Source organism: Anopheles gambiae, chromosome X, assembly GCF_943734735.2.
Source record: "Anopheles gambiae chromosome X, idAnoGambNW_F1_1, whole genome shotgun sequence".
In the NCBI taxonomy this organism is placed as follows: Eukaryota; Metazoa; Arthropoda; class Insecta; order Diptera; family Culicidae; genus Anopheles; species Anopheles gambiae.
The window spans coordinates 15,966,722-15,993,660 of NC_064600.1; the positions used below are offsets into that span (position 1 = coordinate 15,966,722).

General features: G+C 47.3%; 3 protein-coding genes across 5 annotated transcripts; 1 reads left to right on the top strand and 2 right to left on the bottom strand.

Annotated features, from left to right (window-relative positions):
* Window positions 1–131: 131 nt before the first annotated feature.
* LOC1277368 (SREBP regulating gene protein) lies at window positions 132–1,671 on the bottom strand. 2 transcript variants are annotated; one of them, XM_316825.6, is made up of 3 exons: window positions 1,278–1,671; window positions 812–1,201; window positions 132–729 (listed from the first exon to the last, which is right to left on the bottom strand). In XM_316825.6, exons 1-3 carry the CDS (start codon window positions 1,377–1,379, stop codon window positions 490–492), a joined length of 732 nt encoding a protein of 243 aa, XP_316825.5. In that variant the 5' UTR covers window positions 1,380–1,671; the 3' UTR covers window positions 132–489. The 2 variants fall into 2 exon arrangements, with proteins under 2 accessions (XP_316825.5, XP_061504610.1); XM_061648626.1 differs by having other exon boundaries at window positions 132–1,201; window positions 1,278–1,619.
* A 3,160-nt stretch (window positions 1,672–4,831) lies between these two features.
* Window positions 4,832–7,375, top strand: LOC1277369 (tRNA-dihydrouridine(20) synthase [NAD(P)+]-like). 2 transcript variants are annotated; one of them, XM_316826.5, is made up of 6 exons: window positions 4,832–5,286; window positions 5,366–5,502; window positions 5,573–5,858; window positions 5,945–6,281; window positions 6,372–6,607; window positions 6,686–7,375. In XM_316826.5, exons 1-6 carry the CDS (start codon window positions 5,124–5,126, stop codon window positions 7,045–7,047), a joined length of 1,521 nt encoding a protein of 506 aa, XP_316826.5. In that variant the 5' UTR covers window positions 4,832–5,123; the 3' UTR covers window positions 7,048–7,375. The 2 variants fall into 2 exon arrangements, with proteins under 2 accessions (XP_316826.5, XP_061500713.1); XM_061644729.1 differs by having other exon boundaries at window positions 4,868–5,286; window positions 6,372–7,375.
* A 2,003-nt stretch (window positions 7,376–9,378) lies between these two features.
* On the bottom strand, window positions 9,379–11,148 carry LOC1277370 (large ribosomal subunit protein uL3m). Its single transcript, XM_316827.6, has 4 exons — window positions 10,750–11,148; window positions 10,590–10,674; window positions 10,272–10,514; window positions 9,379–10,187 (listed from the first exon to the last, which is right to left on the bottom strand). The coding sequence occupies exons 1-4, from the start codon at window positions 10,800–10,802 to the stop codon at window positions 9,447–9,449; spliced, it is 1,122 nt and encodes a 373-aa protein (XP_316827.5). The 5' UTR covers window positions 10,803–11,148; the 3' UTR covers window positions 9,379–9,446.
* Window positions 11,149–26,939: the final 15,791 nt, after the last annotated feature.

Consider the following 26,939-nt stretch of genomic DNA (forward strand, 5'->3'; position numbering starts at 1 on the left):
GTCACCGTTGGTCTTTGGTGGGCGGAGGCGTTTACGTAATACGTTCATCCACCTCGGGCAGTGGCGAGATGCGTAATCAAAGGATAACAATGTTTTTTTTTTTTCGCTAAAATAAACGTACATCAAGGCGGTTTGGTTTTTGCTGTTAAGGATTTATCTTCTAACAAATACACGGGGTTGTCTTTATTTTAGCCATACATTCACACGCACATTAACACAGACACACACACATGAGCGCATAGTTTTCCACGTCCGCATCCCTTTTTCTCTAAAGAGTGGCGAGGAGGGGAATACACAAAACGGCCAGCCAGTAGTGGACGGATGACAACAACAAAAAGCACACTAATGGCGCCTAGTAGAGCGCGAGCGCATGTGTGTGAATGTGTGCATATGTGCGTATCAGTGTGTAATATAAAATTGACTTTTCACACTTAACCTATCGCTTAGCTTTCGTTTTTGTTTTTTGCCTTCCTACGGTCCTGCGTTCCCTCACGGATCGTCCGGGAGCGGTTTCTGCGCGTCCTTGCCGCTTGCGGAAGCCCACGCCGCCTCGCTCATCTCACCGTAGCAGTGCTTCTGTTCCGGATTCCGGTACTTGTTCTCGTTCTGCACCGACTGCGAGTTGGTGCGACACTTGGTCAGGCACAGCTCGAACTGGTCGGTCACCTCCGCGTACAGGGCCACCTGTCGGCCGTTCGCTTTGGCCAGCACCTCCTCCAGGATCGGTCGCTAAAACGGCAAAACGGTACATGAAATACGGTGTGATACAATGAATGCGGACACAGAGGGGAGAAAGCACGGCCCTGCGTACCTTGTCCGGGTTCAGGCAGCACGCCACACAGTACTCGTACACGGCACAGCAGCGGTTCGGCAGACAGGTGCGGCACGGGAAGAGCCGGCCTGCGTCCGCGTTCGCCGTGGTGCCGCCGCTCCCAGCGCTGCAGCAGCCGTTCGCGAGCAGGTCGGCCCGCGGGCACACGTACCCACGGTCATCGACGAGCAGCGACCGGCCTTGGATCGAATTTCGGCAGCTGGCCGGCTGGGCTGGCTGGTCGTCGGTTTCGTTGGCCGTGCCGGCAGGCAGAACCTCCGCCCCCAGTGCACCCGGCTGCCCGGTGTGCCGCACTTTGGTCCAGATAATGTTTTTGCGCAGCAGCAGCTGCGTCTGCAGATAGTCCCCGTTCAGGCTGAGGTTGTTGCTCTGGGAAGAGGGAACGCAAAAAAAAAATCAATCACACACACACATGAACAACTGGCCGCATGCCGCCAGGCATTACCTTTCGTATCAGGTGCACCATGCAGTAGGACAGGGAAAGAAGAAAGATTATCGCTAGCACCAGCCGCCGACGGATGAACTTTGCGATCACGACATAACACATCCTGGCGGGCCTGGCATGCCTAGCCGTGCCTCGGTCGCTGTTGACGTTTTACCGGCACACCGAGCTTCCCGCCGCACCCGGGACGCTCATAATCGGGCGGAACACACCGCGAAAGGACGAGACGGTCTGTTTGTCCGCGCCTGTTTCTTGTTGAAGCACCCCGACACCCTGCTGCCCGTAACAATACGCGAAACACGCACTATACGCCACGGCAAGATGAATGTAAACAAACGTGCCTTTGACGTTTTAAGCTGTGTGCGTGTGTGTGTGTGTATGTGTGGGTAGATAGATTTGTTTATTGGGTTTCCCAAACGTCAAACCGAGCGATGCGCACAAAAGCTATTCGGCGTTGCGTGTATGTGTCGGATTGGATTATTTCATTCCCAAATAAAACAGGTAATTCTCAGCGTTGGAAGCTGGGGGTGTGAATTGATTCGTACAGTTTTTTTTTATTATTTTAAATTTATGTAAAATAGACCTACAGTCAATGTGTTACAAATATTGAAAGAAAAAACCGCACGATGCTCTCAAAGTAATAATGTTGCCGTATGAATTTTCATACACTAAAACCATACCAACAATACGAGCCCCAACAGCATGCCTGTTACCTGTGCAGTAGTGATGGACGAGTCGACCCGAACCTACCGGGTCGGAGCCATCTAAACGCGACCCGGGTCGTAATTATTGTTCCAGGAGCTTCAGTAGGTTCAGTAGGTTCAGCAAAAACAAATGCGATGCTGACCCGTGGGTGCAACGAGTTCAATAGGTTCATACGCGTTCGGTAGGCTTGGTTGTTTAACTACCCAAGTACCACAAATCTACAAAACGGTCACTAAACGGGCTCTAAACGACTCAAGCCCAAATAGCCAGAATTGCTTAAGCAGCTCATTTTGGCACGCTAAAGATCGCTGCTCTAATTCGCCTTTTGCAGTAGATAAACAGCATCAAAGTTCCAGGCGGTCCTTCTAAATAGCGCCTAAGCAGCTTCCTTAAGCTACGGTGGTGGGGATTATTTTTCTTTGTGTTTTATTTTCAAGCAAGTGTCATCGATGAAATAAACAACAGGATTTGTTTTGTTTGTGTACATGTGTATATTTTTAAACCCTTAATATTCATAAATTACACGAAACGTATCACAATTTAATGAACAATCCCAATCACTTCCTTCAAAATCCCTTCTTCAAAGAACTCATCTAACTTGTACAGCAGCAATGAGATGATTGACGGCGTCAGTCTTTGACACTTTGACAAGACCCACCTTGTACCGATGTCATGCATTAAAAAGCTATGAAGTTTCACCAAGTTCGGTACACGTTCTTAACAAGCCTTAAAGTTCCATCATGAACCCTACACATAGTATTAATCAGCCGCAAAGTTCCAAAGAGTACCATGTGCCTGTTAAAAAGCTCCATAGTTCCGCAAAGTACCGTCTATCTCTTAATCAGCCACAAAGTACGACATTGGAACGATTTTTCGTTAAACAGCCCTAAATCAGCTATAAAGTACGAGCTGGCTATTTGGGAAGCTCTCAACCTAAACGGAATTTAAAAAGATTTCGTTTAGCAGACGGCAAATGACTCATGCATTCAAAAAATAGTAAAAAGCTGTTGGTGCCATTTGTTGGTGGGATACCCCAACCAGTTGAGCTTCATCGTTTGGAGGAGAGCTTTCTCATTTCCTCTGTACTGTTGTATGGTTTCGTATTGAAGTTATGCATCGCTAGAACTAGAACGGCGATACGATTGTTTAAATACTAAACTCCAATGGAAACCACCAGCACTGAGGCAAGTGAGATTTGAGTAATGATCGTTGGTGTTGATACCCACGTATCTGACCACACGACCATTCATATAGATTTTTTGCTCAGAAAGTTAGAAGGCTACTGTAGAACCCAAATAGCCAGCTCGTACTTTATAGCTGATTTAGGGCTGTTTAACGAAAAATCGTTCCGATGTCGTACTTTGTGGCTGATTAAGAGATAGACGGTACTTTGCGGAACTATGGAGCTTTTTAACAGGCACATGGTACTCTTTGGAACTTTGCGGCTGATTAGCACTATGCGTAGGGTTCATGATGGAACTTGAAGGCTTGTTAAGAAAGGGTACCGAACTTGGTGGAACTTTATAGCTTTTTAATGCATGACATCGGTTCAAGGTGGCTCTTGTCAAAGTGTCAAAGACGGACGCCGGCAATAATCTCATTGCTGCTGTACAAGTAAGATAAGTTAATTGAAGAAGGAATATTGAGTGAAGTGATTGTGATTTTTTAGTAAACTATGTAAAATTATGTGAAATTAAAGAGCTTTTGGAGTTTTAAAATAAACATGCACATAACAAAACACAAATCGTGTTGTTTATTTCATTGATGACGCCTTGCTTGAAAATAAAACACAAAGAAAAATAATCCCTGGCACCGTAGCATAAGGAAGCTGCTTAGGCGCTGTTTGAAAGACCCACATAGAACTTTGATGCTGTTTATCTACTGCAAAAGGCGAATTAGAGCAGCGATCTTTAGCGTGCCAAAATGAGCTGCTTAAGCAATTTTGGCTATTTGGGAATCCTGTCCGTTAGTTCGGTGCTTTCAATAGTTGTCTGTCCAACTGTTTATTCCAAAAAGCCTCTTCTTTGCTTTGAGCACCTGCTTATATACGCTCTCATCAATTCCTCTCCCTCACAATTCTCTCTTTGAGCCAGTGCGCTCAGCGCTCATCCACTCATGCGATCCTCTCTCTCTTGCTGAACTTGTACGCAACTCTACAGCTACATAGGTCATGATAAGATGAAACTTGTCGAAACACGTTGCTAGAAAAGGACAGCAATATAATGATGAATTGTAATACGCCATCTATTGAGCAAACCAATAAAGCTAAGAAGCTTTCTTTTTTTTTCTATGGATATTCGATTTTCCAGTCTTTTAAGCTTAATCGGTGGCGCTTGGGTAGTGTCCTTTTCTCAGAAGGATGGCATAAATCGGTGCGATAAATTTTAAACAGTCAGATGGCAGGGGCGTTTTGACTTGAGGTAGGCTGTTGAGGCTTGGTGGAGGGTGAGTGTTGGAATTGCACTTGTAACGAGAATTGGTGGAGGGAGTGTTTGGGTATGGAAGGTTGGTGGAGTGCGAGTGTGTGTCCGATGAACAGCGCAAAATTTTGACGAACACTATATTGGTAGGAGCGCGCGGGTTTGGAAAGACAAGAGGAGTGCGTGTTTGTCGCACGACCGTTCAAAATCGCGAATGAGGGGTAGCAAAAGGCGGAGAAAATAGTGAAAATAGTCTGCCTAGTGGGTAAGACTACAAAACTCATAATAACCTACTGAACCTACTGAACCCATTGAAATCGTATGAACCTATTGAACTCGTTGCACTCACCGATCGGAATCGATTCTGGCCTAGCTGCACCCGACTCCGGGTTGATCCGTTAGTGGAGTCGTATGACCCATCACTACTGTACGGGCAACATCGGTTGGTTGTTTTGCTACGCTTCGCAATTTCTCGAACGGGTTTGACAGTTCTCCGCTGGGCCCTGGTCTACTTGATTTGGTGGTTCACTCACCACGCGACCGGAACATCATATAAACAGTTGCGAAGTCTATTGAAAATTAATAGAAAAATACCCCAATACATTAAGTTTGGTGCTACAGCGAGTGAACCTCCCGTGGGTGGACGAAAACTCCCGTTCGACCCCTCGCGCCACGTTGTGTTTATCAGCCCGCTACGAATGCGACCAGCAACCCGGCCAGCAGGATGAAATCGGACATCGACTACAGGAACAAGCTCGTGCTGGCCCCGATGGTGCGCGTCGGCACGCTGCCGATGCGGCTGCTGGCCCTCGAGTACGGTGCCGACCTGGTGTACACGGAGGAAATCATCGACTGGAAGCTGCTGCGAGCGGAACGCCACACGAACGGTAAGCCGGAACCGGGCGCCGGTGGCTTCTCCCGCTTCCCTTCCCATCACTAATGCGGATCGGATTTTTCGCCCCACAGAGGTGCTCGGTACGATCGACTACATCGACACCACGGACGGTACGGTCGTGTTTCGTACCTGCCCGGACGAGCGGGGGAAGGTGGTGCTGCAGATTGGGACGGCATCGGCCGAGCGGGCTGTTGCCGTTGGGCAGATGGTAGGATCGAGGGTGCGGTGCGTTTGGACATGTTTTCTTGCTTACTTGAATTTGCTTCCTCCGCCCGCAGATGCAAAACGATGTGGCCGCCATTGACGTGAACATGGGCTGCCCGAAAGACTTTTCCATCAAGGGCGGTATGGGGGTGGCCCTGCTGTACGATCTGCCCCGTGCCAAGGCCATCCTCGAGGGGCTGGTGCAGGGCGTGCGGATACCGGTGACGTGCAAGATTCGGGTCATGCCCGATCTGGACGAAACGGTCGCGCTGGCGAAGGAGCTGCAGTCCACCGGCATACGGGCGATCGGGGTGCACGGGCGCACCAAGACGGAGCGACCGCGCGATCCAGTTAATGAAGGTAAAAGCTGCCAGTTTCGAGGGTTATCATTGCGGTTGAAAATAATTTGTATTAACAAATTTTCTTTTTTTTTTCCTCACGTTCAGGCGCCATTGCCCGGGTAGCAAACGCATTGCACATTCCGGTCATTGCGAACGGTGGCTCACAAAGCATCACCCGCCGGCACGATATACTGCGGTTTGCGCAGCGCTGCTCCACAACGAGCGTGATGGTGGCCCGAGCCGCCGAATGGAACTGTTCCGTGTTCCGGGCGGACGGTCCGCTGCCACTGGACGACGTGATTCGGCGCTATCTGGAGCTGTCCGTCCGGTACGACAACTCGCCCTCGAACACCAAGTACTGCGTGCAGATGATGCTGCGCAGCCTGCAGGAGAGCCCGATCGGGCGCCGTCTCCTGGACAGCCAAACGATGCAGCAGATATGGTGCGGTTTTGTAGATGCCATTTTACACCTTATTTAACATTTTAATTGAAATATTTGTGTTTTGTTCTCTCTTTCTCTGTCTCCTTTTAGCGATATCTGGGAAATGGGCGAGTACTGTCGGGAAACGCAGCTCCGATACCATTTCGCTGGCATCAAGGGTCGACGCGCCTGTCGGCCACGCACGCAGTCTGGGGACGGTGGTCCGGTAGCGGAAGGCAACGAGCCGACCGCTAGCAAAAAGCAGTGCCTTGAGGAATCGCCGGACTCCGATCCGGAGCCGCTGAACGAGGAAAACGTTTGCTTTATACGGTCCAATTTTATTGACGGTATGGATTGGCGTTTTTTTTCTGTCCTCCTCACTCCATCCACACAGTGTAACAAGCACATTCTTTTTTCTCTCCCAGACAATTCGCTGCCAAAATCCAAACTCTACCTGCACGCGGTACGGAACGGGCTGCCGCGGGCCCAGTACGAGGTGCAGCAGAAGGACAAACTGTTCCGGGCGACCATCCGGTTCGATGGCCAGCGCTACACCAGTTCGTTCTGGGAGAAGAATAAGCGATACGCGGAGCAGGCGGCCGCACTCGTGTGCCTGCTGAAGCGCGGGGTCGAGTCGCGCGACGAGCTGATACGGAATGGTGCGATGCTGCCGGCCAAAAATGGACCGGCCGCCGCTGTGGTGGAGCTGACGGAGAGCAGCAAGACAGATGCTCCTGGAGAGAGTGAAACGAACGGGGAAGCTCGACCGATGGTGGAAAGTTGTTGAATGCTCACCGTTTCGGGTGCTAGGTGAAGTTTGTCGGTAGCAGGAAAGCTTATAAATGACACTCGTGTACAGTTGAAAAGAAAAAAAAAAACAGAAAGTTATTTAAAGATGGTTAAACCTTACGTATTGCGGCTTCTAGCAAGAAGAGCCGGATGAGAAAACGAGCGCAGTAAGTTAGCACAAATGTTTGCAAACGAGACCATGCGAGACCTTTTATCGGGATATGAAAATGCATACTAACTCACATCTGAAGCCTATTTTGTGCAAATTGTAAAATATGTTACCCGTGTTTTATTAAGTTATAAAATAAATCCCTACTCAGAATGTCGCTTAAGAGTTTTTTTTTCCTTGGAAAAAATGTTTTAAAGGTATAAAATAGAGTAAAATGTTTTAGAAAATATCTAAATTCCGTAACCACTGAGGCTAGAATCAGATAAAAAAAATTATAATTTTTCTCAGGTACATTGGTTTCTCCTGCTTCGGACATGTGCGGGCAATTTGCAGCAAACCTGCAAGAAATAGATAAAAGTAGGATATGGTTTGTCGACTGGGACTGGAATAGTATCGGATACAAACCCTAACCAGGTCCAAGTATCGTTCCGAATCCTGAACAGTTCCAGCTACATTTTTTGGAAATTAATGAAATCGGGAGATTTTTCTGAATCAGTATGGGTTCCTGACCGGTTCCAGGACCGGTATGGATTCAGCATCAGTTCCAGGACCTTTATGGGTTTGCTTTCAGTTCCAGGACTGATATGGACTTATGAGTAGTTCCAGGACCGGTATGGGTGAAATAATAAAAATTTATAAAAGTAAAATATTGATATTCAAAATGACAAACAAACTCAACTTTACTTTACAAAATTTACTACTCTGTATTGGCACTAATGCGTTAGCCATTGTCTGTTTTTGCACATTATTTTTTGCGTACTGAATCTTGTTAGTTGCCATTAAACTATGATGCACATGTTGAAAATATCAGAGACCCATGATCAATTCAAAATAATTTGATACTGCTATTTTTTTTTAACTTTTTGTTTACATCAAAGCTTAAACTTTTGTAATGTAACTATCGTCTCAAAATGAAAAGAGCGTATTTTGTATCGTATCATCATATCATATCACATTATATTAATGTAAAAACTAGGCCGCCGCCCGTGCTACTATTTTCAGTGGCATTTAGGCCCGCGGGGTCAAAGGAGTTTGACATAGCTGCATTAGGTCATGTGCAATTCTCGAACCAGAACACATGGTGTTAGGACCAGTACAGATTTGGTTTTAGTGTAGGTCTTTTAATGGGTTAGTCATAAATAACTCATTTTAATTGGATTACGAGACCATTGTTTTCGGCGTACTTTTTACATTGAAGGGGATATTTGAAATTTATATGAATAGCCCTGTAATCTGGCCAAATTTACTAGTTTTTTAAATGTCTTTATAGCTGTGGTACGACCTTAAATTCGTCTCTTTTTGTAATAAGTAATGTTATTAAGTAATCAAAAATTTTTGGAAAAAAATACAAAGATGTGAAATAGCATTTCGCACAATTCATACATTCTTTGTTTTTATCTATCTATTCCTGTTTTGCCACAAACGCGAAAAACGACTGTCCAAATAGGCGGTGTAATGCCCATTAGATCCATTGGTTCCAAGAACTGGTAAACTACGTAAATAATGCTAGGGAATGCCATCGTATTCATTGGAGTTGGGCCCGTTTTTCCTTAATGGAAATATGTTGATCGTTTTCGATATACAGTAGGTGACCGCTAACTGGATGTGTTTTACTGGAGTTTTTTTTAAGTGGAAGTTCGTTAACTGGAGTGATTCTCAGTTAAAAATCACATAAAGGAAGCATCTGGAATCTTACAAAGGGAAATTCATAGCAAATGTGCATTTTTCTCACAAATTTAAACTCTCAGTTAGCGGTCACCTACTGTATTAATAACCAGTGAGTTTTTCTGAGTGTTATCCGTAATCATCACAAATAATGTACGAGTTATTTGTTTAAACCTACCATAAAGGTACATAGCTACTCCTGTCCATCTTTAAACATTGTTGGGCTAAGAGGTGGGACTTATCATCATTTATGGATATAATGGATGTAATGTATCGTATTTTATAATCAATATTTCAAAAAAGGGTAAAAAGGATACAAGCTAAAGTATGCATCCCAATATACAAGCTAAATATGCATAAGTAAGTATCCCCAATCGAAGCAAATACGAGCAGGAAAAGCAGCCAGCCAATAAGACAGGACCAACGTCTAACGTCAGAGGAAAACAGAACCATCCACAGAACAGCATTCCGTTTCCGTTTGGAGGCATTTCGGTGTTGGTTTTACAGTTATTCTTTATTCCATAATTAATCTACCCACGTACATAAACCATCGTACCTGCCCGTCACTCACTACCCGCGCTGTACGTGATCGAGAGCTTGCGGAAATCGTGCAGATCCTCCAGCCAGATGTCGCCGCTGTCCGCCGGCAGCGGCTCAAGTGCGGTCGGGAACGGTGGCGGACCGGCCGGCACACCCTTCGCGCCGTGGCGCCGCAGTGGCAGTATCGTGTCGTAGATGTACACGATCCCGTTCGTGTTGCCCGCAATGTTGCTGCCCATCACCCACATCACGTTGTACTGCGGGTTAATGCGCAGGATGCGCAGGCCGCGCAGCACGCGCCACCGATTGCCCATGTGGCCGGGCAGCCGGGTACCGGGCCACACGCGCGCCTTATTGCCGCCCGCACCGATGTTGCCCGGCCGGCGGTGCGTCTTGGTCACGCCGTGCGACTTCGGCATACCTTTAAACCCGTGCCGTTTCACCACCCCCTGGAAGCCGCGGTCCACCGTGAGCCCGCGCACGTCCACGAAGTCGCCGACGCGGAAGTGGCTCACGGTCAGCGCGGTACCGGACGGCAGCTGCGCCTCCGGTGACACGATGAACCGGCACAGATGCTTCTTGGGCAGGACGCCCGACTCGTGGAACAGGCCGGCGTACTCCTTGGTGAACAGGGACGGATCGCCGTGCTCCGCGCCGACCAACAGGCAGCCATACGGCTTGCGCCAGTTGCGGCTTTGGCGCGGTTCCTGCGCCGGCCGATACTCTTCCGGCGGGATATACTTTACCACCTCGTTGTCGACGATCTACGGCGAGGAAGGACGAGAAAGACACATCGATATTTAGTTTGAAGGGATATTTAGTAGACGAACACACGGGCGCTAACAGACCTGCAGCAGCGTGGTGCGTATCTTTTGGCCATCCTTCGTCCACAACGGGTACTGGCCGATCTTTTTTGCAATGACACCCGTTCGCTTCAGACCCGGGGCCCACTGGGCCAGCTGACCATTCTGTTCACCGTGCGCTAGCTTCAGCAGATTCGACTGGCTGCGCTGCGCCGCCGACAGGATCGTTTCCCGCTTGACCTCGTTCAGGAACGCGGTATTGTCCTCGGTGAACTGTTCATTATGTAGCTACAGCAAGGGAAAAAGAAACGTAAGTTTAGTGCACAAATAAAAACCCTTCGATTCCTCTGAGCAACAACGTACTGTGCGCGTCTTCTTCACGAACCAAACCGGATTGCGTAGTCGGGGACGATTGAGATAGTTTTTCGAGCGCACCGGTATGATGCTCCTAGAAAACAAAAAAGAAAACGAAACCCCAAAACTGAATTAAAACTTTTCTCGCTCCAAGCCCGGTAACACCTACCAGGAAATGGCATACTGCCGTAACAGGGTGGACACGGTGCTGGAGGAAAACATTCTGCCCGGAAAGGTGTGTCGTGCGGATCAAAACAACCGGCTGGACTCCGCTGGACTGGCGATGGGGGCTGGGGAGCACACTCACATTCGCTAGCAACAGTGTGGCGAGCAGGGCAAATTGGGATAAAATGCCGCTATCACCACGAACACAACAAGTTAAGCTCTATGCAATGCACAAAATCGGCCGAGTGTTGTTGCCGAAAAGTCGGGTTGTTGAGCCTTTCTACCGGGTACCCGTGCGCGTGTGTTTTCCTCGTCTGTCAAACATGCCCGATTGAATAATCACACCGCGCTGCCAATACACAGACGGCAGTACACACGCGCATGCCTATGCGATGGTATTGGTGTACTGTCAAACTTATTCCACGAAGCAGCCTGCACAACTTTACTGTTCGTGTGGTCGCGCTACATTTGGGTTGAAAGAACAGGGTTTGCCATTTAAATTGGCCGTTACTAATTTGAACTGGGTTGTAAATTAATGGTTTCAGGAATAACATTTTTATTGCTGCTATTCATTGACGTATTGGTGTGTGTGAAATAAATTTCATGTTTAGTTTGATGTACTAGGGAGATGATGATTGATGTAGGGAGAAATCCCTCTCTCTATATTTCTTTGTCTGATTGCTACGTTTGTACCCAAATAGCCAAAATTGCTTAAACAGCCAATTTTCATTATCAATGATATAAACAATACGATTTTTTTTGTTTATTTGCATGTATTTATTTTTAAATCCTTAATATCACAACTGTGCAATCACAATCACTTGACTCAATATTTCTTTTTCAATGAACTAATCTAGCTTTTGCATCAGCTACGGCATTATTGATGCCGTTAGTCTTTGACATTTTGACAAGAGCCACCTCGTACCGATGTCATGCATCAAAACGCTATAAAGTTCCACCATGTTTGGTACAACTTCTTAACAAGCCATCAAGTTCCATCGTAAACCATTAAAATCAGGCTAACCAGCCGCAAGGTTCCAGAGAGTGCTTGTTAAAAAGTCCCGTAGTTCCACAATGGACCGTCTTATCTCTTAATTAGCTACAAAGTACGAAATCAGAGCGATTTTTTGTTAAACAGCCTCAAGTCAGCTATAGAGTTCGAGCTGGTCATTTACGAAGCTTCCCGAAGCGCTTATTAACTTACTTATATTGCGCTATAAGCGCTTGCTGGTTTTAGTTTGTTGCAGGAGTGTTCGTTACTACTGATTGGTCTTTCACCAATCACTTCGTTTGCTGATCCATTATCCCGGCCATAATGGCAGACGCCTCGACGCCCTCTTGCGACCTCAAGTTGGGGCACACTCGCTCCCTCGGTGCTTCTAGAGGGCTTATCCGTTTTAAACCTTAAGGCCGTAGTGCTGAAATGGTTTTTTGCAGTATTTTAAACAACCCAACTGTGAGATTGGAGGCAATGAAAAAAAAGACGCTACTAACAGTCAGCTACAAAAAGCACCGTATCGGTCCAACGTGATGTAGTGGAGTGTACAAAAAAAAAAAAAAAAAAAACAAGATTCCATTTGAATAATTTGAATGATACTTTTAATGATTCATTGATTTTAGCGATCCTTTGGAAATGTTTCAACTCTGCTGGATACAGATCAGATCTGAGAATGTTTTCCGTTGTTAACACCACCTCCGGCTACATTTGCAAATGATTAAAAACAAAACATGAGCGGTACCAGTCTCTGAAACAGTTTTGATGAAGATGATGATAAGTTTACCTTTTACCCCAGCACAGGTTTGAGAAGGACGAAAGTATTTTACTCTAATAGTTGTAATGAAAATAACGAGTAAGGGGTGGCATTCGAAAACTCTCAGAGGAGCTCTCCAAGTCATACACATGACCAACATAGTTCCTTATAGGAAAAACGGGTTTTACTCCATCGAATACAATAGATTTCCTTTACGTAGCTTGCGAAAAATCAACTGATAGATCCGGCGCACTACTTATCAGGATACAATTGCCATATGCATATGGCCAGTTCCGTACTAGTACCAACCGCTGACTCTTGGATCTCTAGTTCCAAGGGCTAGCTCCAGTGCCCTTCCGTGACCTTCCGAAGCAGGAGAAGCTAATGTAACCTTTACGTAGCTCGCCAAGAACCAACTATTGGATACGGTGCACTACTTATCAGAATACGACTGCGACATGCATATGGCCAGTTCCATTGGTGCCAATGGTTGGCTCCAGGGCACTACCTTCCGAAGCAGGTGATCCTAATGTATCTGGAATTGGGCACTTACTATCATCAATGAGTGAATTGTGTTGTGACCTCCCAGACCGTGTGCGTGTTTTATAAAATCTCCGCGATGCGAATAATGCGTTATAGGAGATGTTTTAGTTGAGGCGAAGTAGAAAAAGTTACTTAGAAAGTCAAATGAATACGAAGTATATTACTGCGATAGGAACGATTTCTGAAACATCACTGCGTGAGGAGCATCTTTATAACCTCCTTAATCACGGGGGCCTTACTCTAGTACGGGGCCACGGGAACCTTTGCCCACTGTAATACAAGCTGTACAAACATTTAATGGGTAAGCCCGCAAATCTGCTCTGTCCGCCTTTCGTTAAACCCACCACTGGAAACAAATATCAACAGTCACAATCATCGATGAGGTACAACTTATTTTCGCCAACCACAGCTGCAGTATAGGAAACTGCTGTGGCGTGTGATAGTCATTTGCTATTAGAAAATTGCTGACACGTTGTGATGAATTTACGCCGCGCTGTCGTCTGTAGGTCAGTAGTGTCGCTCGCACGGCTGAAACTGCTGAGCGGCTGGAACGCTACCGGCGCACGTTACAAAAAAGGCTATTTCAATTTGGTTTCTCAAATATGTTTCACCTCGTCATGGTACATTTAAATTTTAGGCTACACTTAAAATAGAGATTTTACAAAGTTGGCAGCTAAAAAGTATTCAGCTAGATCATTTAATCATTCGCCTCTATCTTAAAACATTTTGCGTTACACATCCCTCCCCAAGTGAGGTGTCTAAAATCGATGCCTTTTCGTTGAAACAATTACTACTAATCTGCTCCATTCATCTCGGCCACTACACACTACCACACTCGGCCAGCTATTTAAGCCTAGCCTAAATGACTGCCGAGCACGCTCCTCCAGATTTATGATCCCCGTTGCCGAACCGGTGCACACAGGTGAAAGGAGAAACCAGCGATGTCCAACGTCCAACGAACCCTGCATCGCCCGAGCGTGCCCAGCGCGCGCGGCAGTTTGCTTTAGATCTCCACCCTCCGCCCTCGCCCAAAATCAATTTCAATTCCAATCATTGAAGGGAAGAAGCTAACTACCCATCAGGCGAACCCCTCAAGCTCGGGCTCGGAAGCAGCAGCATAATTCATAGCTCGCAAATCTCGTACACACGCACTCTCGCTTGTCCCTCTGCTTTCCGTCGGGTTTCGGTCCAAAATTTATTCTGGATCGCGGCGCGCCACGATGCGTTGCAAGGTGTGGCGTGCGTGCGTGCACGAAAGAAGCTATTTTGCACGAGATGCAAACGATGCACAAATTAATAGCTCTTCTCTTCCACCGGCGCGGCGCGCCTTGCCAAGAGACCTGATTCTCGCCACTGCCTGTGGTGAAGACGGCACTGAGTGAGCGGAACGGATATCAAAATCTTTAGCTGGTGTGTTTTTGGGGTGTGACGGGAGGGGGGGGGGGGGCGAGTCGCTTCCAAGACCTTGCACACACATTATCACGCACCCACACGAACTACATGGTGCGTGAGGTGTGAAACGATTATTTATTTTTAAAATGATACTCCGGGGACTTTAACAAGCGAAGAGAGCTCCTTTTATGCATTTTCAAACATCAGGGACTATACTTTAATGATAGAGAGTGAGTGTGATATAGAGAACTCTTTACCCGGCAAGAGATTTAATCTCCCAAACGCGCTACTCTCGATCGCCAGCTTATCATGCTGCTGATTAGACTGTGCAGCTTTGTTGATCTGCATGCGTTAAATTAGAGATAAAAAGGCGCGCGTCCTCATCAATACGATAGGATCTCTATCTTGATTAATTCTCTTCTCTCTTTCTCTCTCTTTTATATCTCTCTCTTTCTATCACACACTCATGTTGAGTGGATGGATTTATTTAGGAAAAGTCTCGCAACAGACCATGCCTCAGATGGGCTATTAAACGTGGCTGACCGTTTCGCTGCTTGTTACATTTTATGATTCACCGGCATCGTTCACGCCTTTCCACGCTAGCTCGATTATCTGGACGGCAAAATTTTCTTTTTCTCGCCTTCGTTACCCGTTCCGCGCTCTCCTGGTTAACGCTCGTGCTGGTGCTTCTTTAATGGATGAGTTTTAGGTTCGTTACCTTACGGGTAGTCACCTAAGCGGTGCACCAGCGCCGATGTATCGTGAAGAAAACGGAAAGAGAGCAAGCGTGATAAACGTAAACGAAAGCTCCTATCGCTTCACTTTGCTTGTACACTGTACTGATAGTACATGGAAAGCAAATAAAATATCGACTAAAACACTCCTTACGATAAACCTTTTCTCGTCCAGTTTTTCCGAGCGGTTTTGCATCATTATGGCGCCGTTGTTCTTTCGAACGCGTCTTCCGTTGGCGAAGAACGAAAGAAAAAAAGGAAGAAGAAAAAAAAAATACTTACCGATTTATTTTTCCCTCGCTTCCACTGTTTCGGGCTAGCTTGCGGGTGCGCTGCTGATGAAGATGATGATCAGTCGAAGCTCTCGGCCCAAAACGGCACCCGGAGCCACAATTGTGCAGCAATTACCATTGACCTAATAAATTGCCTCCCGCCCTACCGAACGGTTCCTTACAGCCCCCGGTCACGATCGGGCGCGATCGACGCAACGAGAAAAAAAGAAGAAAACGAAAAAGCAAAGAAAAACAACGAAATACAGCCCCCAATTCGTTGGGCCGGTCCGTGGCCGGTTTTGATCCGCTCAATCCGTTTGATACCGGGTCTTGTCGGGTTTATGAGTTTCACTTTATGGGCACCATTGCCGATCACCGATCACATGTCCGAACGTTCGGGTTAAGCTTTTTCCTCTTTCGGTCTATTTTTTTGTTTGTTCGTGTTTCGCCTTCCTAATCTTTGATCATCTTGCATTTTTAGTTTGGCTTTCGGGGCGAGAAAACGAGAGAGGGAGGCACTAACAAGTTTGTGCATCACTTCAGCTCGCCTCCGAGCTGTCCCACCCGCCAAGGGGCATTTCAAAGTGTCCATTTTTTGATGTGTCTGAAAAACAACCACTAATAGCAATATGAAGACGTTAGGCTTATAAAGACTGGCTTACCGTACCAGGTACACTGCCTGGTGGCAGCTCGTGCACCGATACAGGCGCCTTAGACCAGCCAAAGCGGACAGTCGAACGGAACTGCTCGCCGACCGTCTATTAATTCATCCTCATCCAAACATGACGGCTTTCTTCGCGTGGTCAATCCACCTGCACATGCACGCATCCACATTATCGGTTGGGGGGAAGCAGTTTTTTAGATGCTGTTGCTGTTACACCCAAGCAACCCGTCAGCTAACCCCTGTGGGCCCAGCGGCCGTTTACTGCGTGGAGGTGATATATATTTATCAGCTGCTCGAACTCGTGGAAAGCCCTTCCGCTGCCAATGCGTGCTGATGATTGGAGGTGAAATTTTCGGAACTAACACACGCGGGCGCGCCGTCCTTCCCATTTTCCACAGCATACAGCAGCAGCAGTCCGAACCGAAAGAGGCATGATTAATTTGTACTTATCCCTCTGGCCTGCCGGAGCGAGGCCAGAGGTTTCTCGAGCTTATTGGAGCAGTCTCCGCCGCCGCCACGATCAGATCCGCCGACCGACCGTCGACGACCGGTGATAGCGATTGAAAGAAAGTAACGAGAGAGCGCTGGTTCATTTGCTGCTAACGGCGCTGGTCGATAAAGGCTGGTGTGCTAATGAAGGGAAAACTAGGATAAAAAACGAAAACCTACAAATTGGGCAAAAATTGTGTTTTTTTCTTTTTTTGCTGGCAACTCCGAAAGAAGGCGCCCAACGATTTGACATGATGAGGCTTTTGATTGATTATTTTGTCAGCGCAGATCAAGTCGGGCTGTAGTGACTGGCGAATAATGTACGCAAGGGCATGGAATATGTACATGGATAGCAATCCGCTATTAAGATCTTTGCAGATCTGTGTGGTATTTCATTTTTTTACGCTAGTAAAGCAATTTGGTAGACTTTTCCGAGTGTTTGTGGTATCATAATGTCATATTGTTTGTATTGCAAAAAGGAACAAAAATGTCGATTTTTCATTTTATCTTTACCCGTACTAACGAGACGTTAACTTTCAATAATAGTATACCATGAGTCAGTAAACAAAATTTGACACCTCTATCAGTCAAACTCTAACTGTGATGACCAAAAAAGTAAAGCAACTTTGTTCAGGAGCGTGCGTGATGAAAGAACGGGACCCGGTAGCGACTAAAACGGACTCCGTGCGGCAGTTTGTGGACGTCCCTCTGAGCGACTAGAGGTTCCAATGCAAGCTGAAATTGAAGATGTCGAGGGACATGTGGTTAGACTGCTACGTTAGCTTGGCCGGGAGGTCGATGCAACTGACAAAAACAGTGAAAAAGTACCTGGGAAACATGAACAAACATATCAGGAAGCAGAAATAGCGTCCACTGACTTCGCAGCGAAAAAATCTGAATGCGACCATTTGAGGAGGAATCGATTCAACATCCCCCAGCTGTGTCCCATCGATGTTTTCTAGACCAATATGATGCAAGAGAGTTACTCCAACAATTTTATCACAAAACCCAGGGAGGAATTGATAAAAATCGAGGTAGGTCTTAAAAACATGCCTGCGCGCATGTCTTCGTCCACGTTGGCGAAAATTCCGGATAATCTACGAAATGCAGCTTTCAAGGTCGTAGATTTATTTTTGCAAGTAAGCGTAAATATTTACTTTGCATCCTTTGAATGGAAATAAATGATTTCTCTTAGTTTTTGTTTCTACAGCCAGCCGAAAAAAAAACATACTATCCTGAGATTTGGCCTTAACCATAGGACTCAATTAATAGATTGTCTGATTAACGGGAAATTCTGCCGTTGAGACTCTGTACATGTAACGTAAGATGAAACATGTTCAAACTAATTTTCGTCCCTTTCATATTCGAGGGAGCCTTGTCAGTAGGGAATGGATTAGCCAAAAATTCTGCGATTCGTTACAATTCGTCCAGGGATACATAGATCCGCTTCTGCCACAACAAATTCACCTCTGTCGACAGGGTTCAAAAAGTGATAGCGCACAGTGGCCGTCGAGCAGTCGTCGAGGCCGTGGTTTGCTTCACAATTTGATTCAATTTTACGACCACCGAGAGGAGGAAAAAAAAACAAACCAACCGTCCAGCGCCAGCCAGCATTTGGGGGAAGCGAGCTGCACCGGCACAGCGGGATAGGCCGCGGGATGGCCAATAATAACCCGTAGGCCCGTAGTGTCGGTTGCGCTTGCCTGCACCTGATTGCTTCACGCTGCCGTTAACCTTTCCTTTTCGTTGCCCCTGCTCACCTCCAAAACCTTTCCGGCGCTGTTTTTGCCAGGTTCTAATCAAGCCACTTTATAAATATTTAGATAAAGCACCGGTGCAGCACGCACGTACGGCCTAGCGGAGGTCCATATCTTCCCACTGTATGGAGTTGGGTTCTATGGCGATTTGTGTCGTTTTTTTTCCTGTTGGTTTGTTTGTTTCGGAGCATCTTCATCGCATCGATCTTCTATCCGTGGCTGCGGCAGCGCTATCCGGCTCGTGGGACAACTTGAACCGATTGCAGTGCACGGCAGTCGTTACGTAACGCCACGCTGAATCATCTCATTAAAATTGATTGATGCGCGTTAGCGTCAGGCCACGTGATGCCGACCCCACTGGTAGGAAGTGAGCAGCAGCAGCACTCCAGCACTTACTACTAAACAGTTTTAAACGGCGCAGGGTTAGGGTTTGCTCGAGACAATTTATTCCAATCATCGGCCGGAGCAGCCTGCCTGGGCGGTTGCTGGCGGTAACAACAACATAAAACACAAACGACCTATCCTTACACCGTGCTCGCGTGCTAGCAGACGTGTCGGTTGGACACGATGCACTTGTTGACGTTGCGCGAAAACACCATCCCCTCCGGGCAGGTCAGGTGCACCGAAACGAACGAACCTGCCGGCTGCTGCACCTTGCACAGGAAGTACGACCGGCAGTCGACCGAGTTGATGTCGGCGAAGCGGCCGGTCGCCGTGCACGGATACTCAGGCACGGGTCCGGAGTAGCTGAAGCTACCGCCCTCATCTTCGCCCGGTCCGTCCTGTGGCGTTATTCGCACCGGCGTGTCTGTTGGGGCCAATGTTGAGATGGTGGGTTTGCCGGTTGATTGTTGCGCTGCAGTAGTTGGAACGGGATGGAAGGTGGTCGTTGTGCTTGTGCCCGATGTCCAGAGATGTCCGATGTCTACGGATGGGTCGTCAGGCTCTCCTGAGCCGGGATCGGGTTCACCACACTGTGAAGCGTAGGCGCCGGAAGAGCCATCGTCGAACATATCGTCCGCCACTGGATGCTCTAGCTCGGTTCGGGAGGGTGCGTAGAGCATACAGCGAGCTGCTCCAGTGGAGAACACCATGCCCTGAGGACACTGTAGAAGTTGCAAGCGCAACCGGCGACTAGCTTGCTCCGACTCAGTGGTGTCCCATCGACAGCCAAAGTACGTCCGGCAGGTACGGTCGGTTGGATTGGGCAGCAATCGGTCCGGCTCGCTACACTCCAGCTCCTCGTCACTGTCGTCCTCCGGAGCAGCAACTTCAACAGCAGCGGCAGCAACTCGGGACCCGCCGTCCACTGCCAGCCGCGGACGAACTGTAGACGGCTCTGCCTGCGTACAGAACGTCGCCGGTACCGTCTCACTACCGACGCACCGGGCAGCGGTGCGGGAAAACACTGTCCCAGCGGGGCACCGCACAAGCACCCGGGCCCAGGCGCCCCTCGCATCCCTGGTGCAGATAAAGTACGTACGGCAGTGCGCATCGGCATCGTTTGCAAACCGGCCCGAGCTGGTGCAGCGGCTACGGTGAGATCTGCTCCTCCCATTCGCCGGTTCCAGTTCGCCCGCTTGCTCCGGCGGCTTCCGAGCGGGTAACACCACCGCCACCGTTTCTTCTCCGGCGAGAGCCGCCGCCAGATCCGTCCCGATCGCCGCAACCGGACACACGTACTCGGCGCCCGGTACGCAGCGCGTCGTTAGCCAGGAAAACACCGTCCCCGGTGGACACTGGGCTAGCGTCGCCCTCAGCGTACCGGTTGCCGTCTGCTGACAGTGAAAGTATCGCTCGCACCCCGCTGCGCTGCGGTCCGCGAACCGCCCCACGGTCACGCACCGGAACCGCTCCACACCGACGTCATCGTCCGGACACTGGTAGCTGTCCGGCGGTACGCAGCGCTTCTCCGTCTCGGAGAACACCTGCCCGGAGTCGCACAGGAAGTTGCGCGACACTAGCCGACCGATCGACCGTTCCGTTCCCTCGCTCGTGCACCACCGGTACCCGCGGCAGTGCGGTACCGATTCGTCCGGAAAGCGACCCTCACTCAAGCACACAAAGTCTGACAGGTGGCCGCCACCACCACCACCGCCGAATGTCGCATCCGCTACCTGGGCCGCCGGCACTGACACGTCCGTCACCGGGCGGGGCGTTGTCGTCCCGTGCGCCGCATCGCACTCGTACTCCTCCTCCGGCAGGCACGCGTGCGCCTCGCCCGAGAACAGCTTCCCGGCCGGACAGCTCTGCCGGATTGGCACGTACACGCCCGGGTCCTTCGTTTTGAGGCAATTTACAAACTGCCGGCAGTCGGTCGTGCCGGGCAGGACGAACTTGCCGCACTCGTAGCACTCGTGCTCGATCGCGTAGAAATCCTCCAGCGCGGCACAGTCGGTGCCGGTGATGCAGCGCTGGTATCGCCCGCTGAACAGTGCGCTCGGGCCACACTCATCCTGGCGCAGCGTGAACGGACCCCGACTGGGGTCGCCGTCTGGGATGCAGGTCAGATAGGTGCGGCAGCTCGGATCGTCCGGATTGGGGAACCGGCCGGGCCGGCTGCACTGCCAGCTGCCGGGGGCAGGCGAGGACAGCGACTCTAGCAGCACCTCCGAGGGTTCGGGCTCCGTCTGCACTGGCCAAACGCACGACGCGATGATGTAAACGAGCGCTAGCAGGCAGTACATTCTCTGTCACTACCGACACACTACTTGCTTGCACCTGCTTGACGCACCCGCACTAGACTGTCACCGGGCATGCGGCCATCCAGGCTGCAAGGTGTCTGGTGGCGCGTGACGAAGCGTACTAAATCTGCTCGCCCTAATCTAGCGCTGCTTTATAGCGCCTGCTAGTGTGGGAGCACTATCAGTGTGGGAGAGCCGTTCTGTACGCTCCAGCGTTTGATTGTGTGTGCTGGAGCGCTCGTGCTAGCGCTTGCTCCTTCAATGATTGCGATGATAACACGGCAAGGGGATCTTCTACTGGGGCGTTGCTCCAATGATGGGCAAACGTTTTTGGAATATTTGGAGATGTCTTGCTGACTAAGATCCAGGAGAATGGTTTTTGGTGGAGTGAACCCTGGGGGACTTGCTGCGATGACGGGCAATCGTTTTTGGAATATTTTGAGATGTCTTGTTGGCTGAGATCCAAAAGAATGGTTTTTGGGTTAGTGATCTTTGAGGGACTTGCTTCAATAACGTTCAAACATTATTGGAATGTTTGGAGCTGTCTTGCTGACTAAGATCCAGGAGAATGACTTTTGGGGAACTTGCTCCAATGATGGGAAAATATTCGGAAAGTTTAGAGCTGACGATAAAATTTAAGTTTTGAAGTTTTCAAACTTGTCTAGGTAGCATTTCGATTGTGACGGTGGTCAGGGGAATGAAAATGGGATAAAAGACAACAAACATACACATATGCACATGATTATGAGCAACATTTTTCAACGTCACTGTCGTTCCGGAATCGGGACGGTGACACATGTGGCATTGCGTTCGCAATACTCTTTCTTATTCCTGCTTCGGTTGCCCGGTGCACAGCTAGGGCTGACTCTATTCTCATCAGCGCGTCTTCCTCCCGATATGCAAATCAGACCGCGAAACAGAACAGCGACAACAACATAAACCAGAGGAAGTAAGCAAACGTTTCTGCTGTCAAAATGCACAAGGGTAGCCTTGTACAACGTGTGCCGCTAGTGATCTGTTGAAAGGGGGGATCTTGGTTTTTTTTTGTTACTTGGCTGGGAAGTGTCAGTTTTGCGCGAGGAAATTACTAATTGATGCGAGAAGCGTACCCGTCTGCTTGGGCTGTCTGATGCCCGATCTGATGCCTGGTAAGACGAGACCAGGGACGTGCCGAAAAGCGAATGGAGCAAGAAGCAAATGAAAACTTCCAACAGCATAAGAAAAAAACAGTCACCAAACAAAACCTCTGCCTGTGGCAGCCTGAGGTCTAAACGAGTGCAATTTATGTAAGTGACCTCGGTTAAAATGGTGCTGTATGGTCTGTGGCAAGACCGGGTAGCATGACACCTACGCATGGTTCCGAACGAACCAGCTTGAACGTGAGGAAGTTGGCGACGTTCCAAATTGAATCGGATCGCTTCCGTTTTCTTGGAGCTGTATTGGAGCATATTTACGATGCAGAGACGGTTGGACGTATGGGATCGGAACCTTCGCTAGTTGATTGCATGTGGCTGACTGTGACATTTTAAACATTACATGATGTGTGTGTAACAAAAAAAAATAAGGTCAAATCCGTGGTTCCCAGTGAAGATTACACGTCAAAAATCCCCGTAAACTGTCACTCAAACGACTCTCCTTGCAGTGCACTTAAAACGCGATAATAATCATTCCGACCGGCACACTAGCTATCTTAATTAAACATTCATTTTAGCACCGTCCTCCGGCACTGACGGGGGAACGGAGACCTAGCAATTTCTAGATATTCCCCCCCAAAGCAGTGCATATCATACTGCACTTCTTCGAAGTCTTTATGCAATCAAATGCTCATTATATGACGCTTCCCGGTATGCCCGTCGTTCTCTGAATCTTTCTTTTTCAGGTTGCAGCTCGAACCATGAGCATGATTGATGGACAAAGGCTCTTATCGAGTAATGTGGACGGGCAGTTTGCGTGCGACAGGATAAGGGATGCAATTGAGCTAACACGTAACAATTACTCCGTCATGATAATGAGCAGTAGAACACCCAAAAGCAACAATGCAGTTTGATGAAACAGACCGACATAGCGGAAAGTGGGAGAAATTGTTTTTAATTGAGCATAACATATAAGAGGGAAAGAGTAAGGTAATAAAGAGAAAAAAAGACAAAACAGATAACATCTCAAATGCCCAACTCGGTAAGCAAATGAAGGAACAATTGGGCAAAAGATAGCGCCATCAAGGTAAGAAAGTGTGAAATAAAAAAAGAAAAGAAAGCAATAAACAAAAGCAATACAACAGTAATAACAACAGGGAAATCACTCATCAGCTCAAAATACGGCTTTGAAATGAAGCTAAATCAACTCGACGCCCCGGACATGTGCCCCATTCCGCTCCCACTCCAGGGGCGTGTGGTGGAGGGCAATAAAAAAGAAAGAAACAATATAAAATTAGCAACTTTGCACGAATTTACCTCACAGCTTTATTGAAGCTGGAGGAAGAGAAAGAGAGAACGAGGGGAGAAGGTAGATGCCTGTCAACGGAAAAATCAAAACAATCAAAATGGTTGAGAAAGCACCAGCCGCATCGTACCCCGTACAGGCTTTATGATTACAGTCAGGGATGTACCAAATCGGGTATTTTAAATTTCGGGAAAAAATCCACGGGTTATTTACTCGGTAATTTTTTTTCTTTTGGATAACTTGATTTTTTCTCAATGGTGCTAATGTCGGTTCTTGCCTGTTGAATGTAATTGGTGCATATGCCATGCCTACTATAGAACGGTATCCGAAGGAAATTTGAAGTAAAAGTGGACATGTTAATATATAATGGATGGAAGATATAATGGATGGCATGGGATTTTTTAATGTGGCCCGCAGATCAAAAAGGTTGCAGCGACACCCCTTGACTAGTGAAATATCATCTATTACAGCAGTAAGAGAAAAGTCCCTTGCTTGAACCGTAATTGCACGACAAACACGTCAATTTCCATGCTCGAGCAGTAGATAATCTGTAACGCGGTTTTGTTCTGCATCAAGTCAAACTTGCTTCAAGATCTTTGGCACAGTTGTCAATTCCCTTTTTCAAGGCCATGTAGTGTATAAACTCGTTCGAGTCTATTTTTTATCAAATTAGCTGTGTAGTTGGATCTGCTAGATCTATGGTACAAATGTACAGGGCACAACGCTTTGATTAATTGTGCTTTCAACTTATTAACGAGACATGCTTTCTAAGAATTCATAAAATCCTTAGAGCCTTCAATTCGAATAAAACGTATTTGCTTTTAATAATTGAATATGTAGAAAATTGCAGATAAAAACGATAATGAAAACTCAAAAAATAACTCCAGGTTAAAAGTTATTTACCCCACGGTACAACACTGACTACAGTTGTCAATGTATGATAATGGTTGTGCATCGTGGGGCAGGGGATGCTGCCAGCAGTTGATAATAACGGGAAAAAGGACCAAAAGAAAGACATCTAATCAAAACATACAGTAGTGTACCAGGCCTCTCTCTTTCATTCTTTCTCCACTTCCCGGGGCAAACCACATCCAGTGGCCATCGTCAGACGGTCGATTTTGGTTCCACATTGCACCGGTGTGTACGTGTGTCGTTCTGTTCGTATGGCTAATGCCGATTGATGCTTCTGCTTTTACTGCTTCTTCCCGGGCCGGACGTTCGGTCGTTTCAGCAAAAGGCCCCGCTCGCGCACGTTCCACAACCGTGAGGATGATTTATCAAGGCGTTTCGTTGCGCTCCGGAAAACAATGCCCTGGAATGTGGGCAGCACACGGACCCGAAAGCCCGGAGTCGGTTGGCTAAATGGACGAGTAGGTTTTATCACCCGTTACGGGCGGTGGTGCTGGCGTGCTTGACGATCGCAATTTTGACGCTTCCCTTTTTCGACCCCGAACTCCGTATACCCCCTCAAACCGTATCTTGTTTAGCCGAGGCGTGAAAGCGAGTTCCCTCGCTAGAGACACCCATTGCGGTTTCATGTGATCACTATACTACTGATGATGAAAAAAAAGTAGTAAAACGCAATGTGTGCCCGTGTGCCTGCCGGAGCTAAAAGTTTGCGTTTTTGCCCTAGAAAACAAAGCAACAAATAAAATGGTGAAAAATGATTTACCATCTGCCGAACGTAGCTCCAAAAGAGTACGCCGATGGGGGAGGGCGGATGAAGGGAACGCTTTCCACCATGTACGGGTGACGTTTCTCCGAATTTATCGGAATAGTATCGAAGAGCCATAAAATTTCATGAGCTTTCAAATGGTAACCCTTTTCGTTTCACTCTGGTCAAGCGCTGCAAGGCAAGCACGATGCATTTGCATTTTCCGTTCGGCACGCGCACAGGAAGGAGAAGGTTGAACAGTTTTTCCCCAAAATTTCCACCGCCATACTATCGCAAGTCAAACTCATTCGCTCTCTTTTGCCTTCTTTTTCATCTATTCGCAACATCTTTCGAATGCTCAGTTCACCTTCGCGGTTTCGTTCACCCGTACAGCTATCTCTCTCTCCTCCGTTTGGGGAGGGAAGTGCGGGAGATCCTGTATCGAATCAATCGATCTTGCCGCATCCGACTTCCGTGTCGCGGTTGAGCGAGTGCTGGTGGGTGATTGCAGCTGATTATTTTTTTTAATCACACCTTCCGGGCAGTCCCAACCGCACAGCTCACCCTCAATCCGAGCTGCTCATAGACCTCGCCAACACTGGGGAGCCAATAAAATAAAAAAAAGATGCCCTGTCTTTACGCTTGCTTGTGCCTGTGTTGGACGAGATGGACGAGGAAATGCGCACAAACACAAGATCTGTTATTTTCCTTTCCCTGGCATGGTTGACACATAGCTGTAATGTCCGGTATGGTCGATGGATTTTGAAATCCGCTTTTCTAATGTTTTCTTTTATGAGATTAGCACGTTGGCTTTTGGCACTATTATATTCGATAGCCAGCTTAATTTCCTTTTTATACAGTCGTTGCAACTAAATGCTGGCCTTAACTCAACTATCTTTGTTTCTAAAGCACAAACTATTGACAGTGCGCATCCATTTTTGCCTCTAAAGCTGTAAAAATGTAAGTTAATCGCTTTTTTTTTACAAAATTTAACGTAATATCTGTACCTGTTTGTTCAGAAAAAGGTTAGATTTAAGTTAAGTAGTGAAACATTGCAATGAAAGAATTTGAAATATTACTTGTTGATGCCAATCTTGGAAATTTTAATCGTTTTAAAAAAGTTGGGACGTATTTTCAGGTGTAAACAATGGCTGTAAAATGTACCGTTTCGCATAGAACTGCGGATATTGAAGGCATTTTTGGCATTTAATATTTTCTTACTGATTCATTTTTTTCCGGTCAAGCCTCTCTATAACTCACTTTACTGGAGCAAAACTTCCAAATTGAAAAAAAAAAAAAGATTTCCGATAATTTTACTCGAAACATTGTAAAAACTCATGAAAATACAGGAATATTTTGATTCATATTCCAGACGGTTTTCCCTTCATGTTTCATATTTCGGACAAAATGTCGGAAAAATGTTCAAATCCACATACGCACAACAATTTTTTAATTGAAAATTTGTTTTAAGGTCTGAACACTTCATTCAGAATGTCGGTCCTCGTAGTATTAAATGACAGCATTAAATTCGTGTTTTAATAATATTTAGAGCGCCATATGGTAAAACACTGTAGTTATCATGATGATAACTACTTCTACAATGAATGCCAATGTACTTCAATGCATGTGGACGCGATTATTTAAAATTATAGACAAATTTACACTATAAGTCGGTTTTTAGCACACATGCTAAGAATGCCTCCGGTGGTGAACTGACCTATAGAAAATATTTATTTATTTATTTTTATTTATTTTTTTGGCAGCATGACCTTCTAGTGGCCAGACACCTTTTTAACTGATTCTTGTACGTTATAG

Bases quoted from the DNA above. Each gene is read 5' to 3' on its own strand.
- LOC1277368 (XM_061648626.1), bottom strand. From the start codon at position 1,379: ATGTGTTATGTCGTGATCGCAAAGTTCATCCGTCGGCGGCTGGTGCTA. The intron at 1,202-1,277 runs GTAATGCCTGGC...CCCTCTTCCCAG, and splicing joins TGGTGCACCTGATACGAAAG to AGCAACAACCTCAGCCTGAA.
- LOC1277369 (XM_061644729.1), top strand. From the start codon at position 5,124: ATGAAATCGGACATCGACTACAGGAACAAGCTCGTGCTGGCCCCGATG. The intron at 5,287-5,365 runs GTAAGCCGGAAC...TTCGCCCCACAG, and splicing joins AGCGGAACGCCACACGAACG to AGGTGCTCGGTACGATCGAC. The intron at 6,282-6,371 runs GTGCGGTTTTGT...GTCTCCTTTTAG, and splicing joins CAAACGATGCAGCAGATATG to CGATATCTGGGAAATGGGCG.
- LOC1277370 (XM_316827.6), bottom strand. From the start codon at position 10,802: ATGTTTTCCTCCAGCACCGTGTCCACCCTGTTACGGCAGTATGCCATT. The intron at 10,675-10,749 runs GTAGGTGTTACC...TTTGTTTTCTAG, and splicing joins CGGCAGTATGCCATTTCCTG to GAGCATCATACCGGTGCGCT. The intron at 10,515-10,589 runs GTACGTTGTTGC...CCCTTGCTGTAG, and splicing joins TCGTGAAGAAGACGCGCACA to CTACATAATGAACAGTTCAC.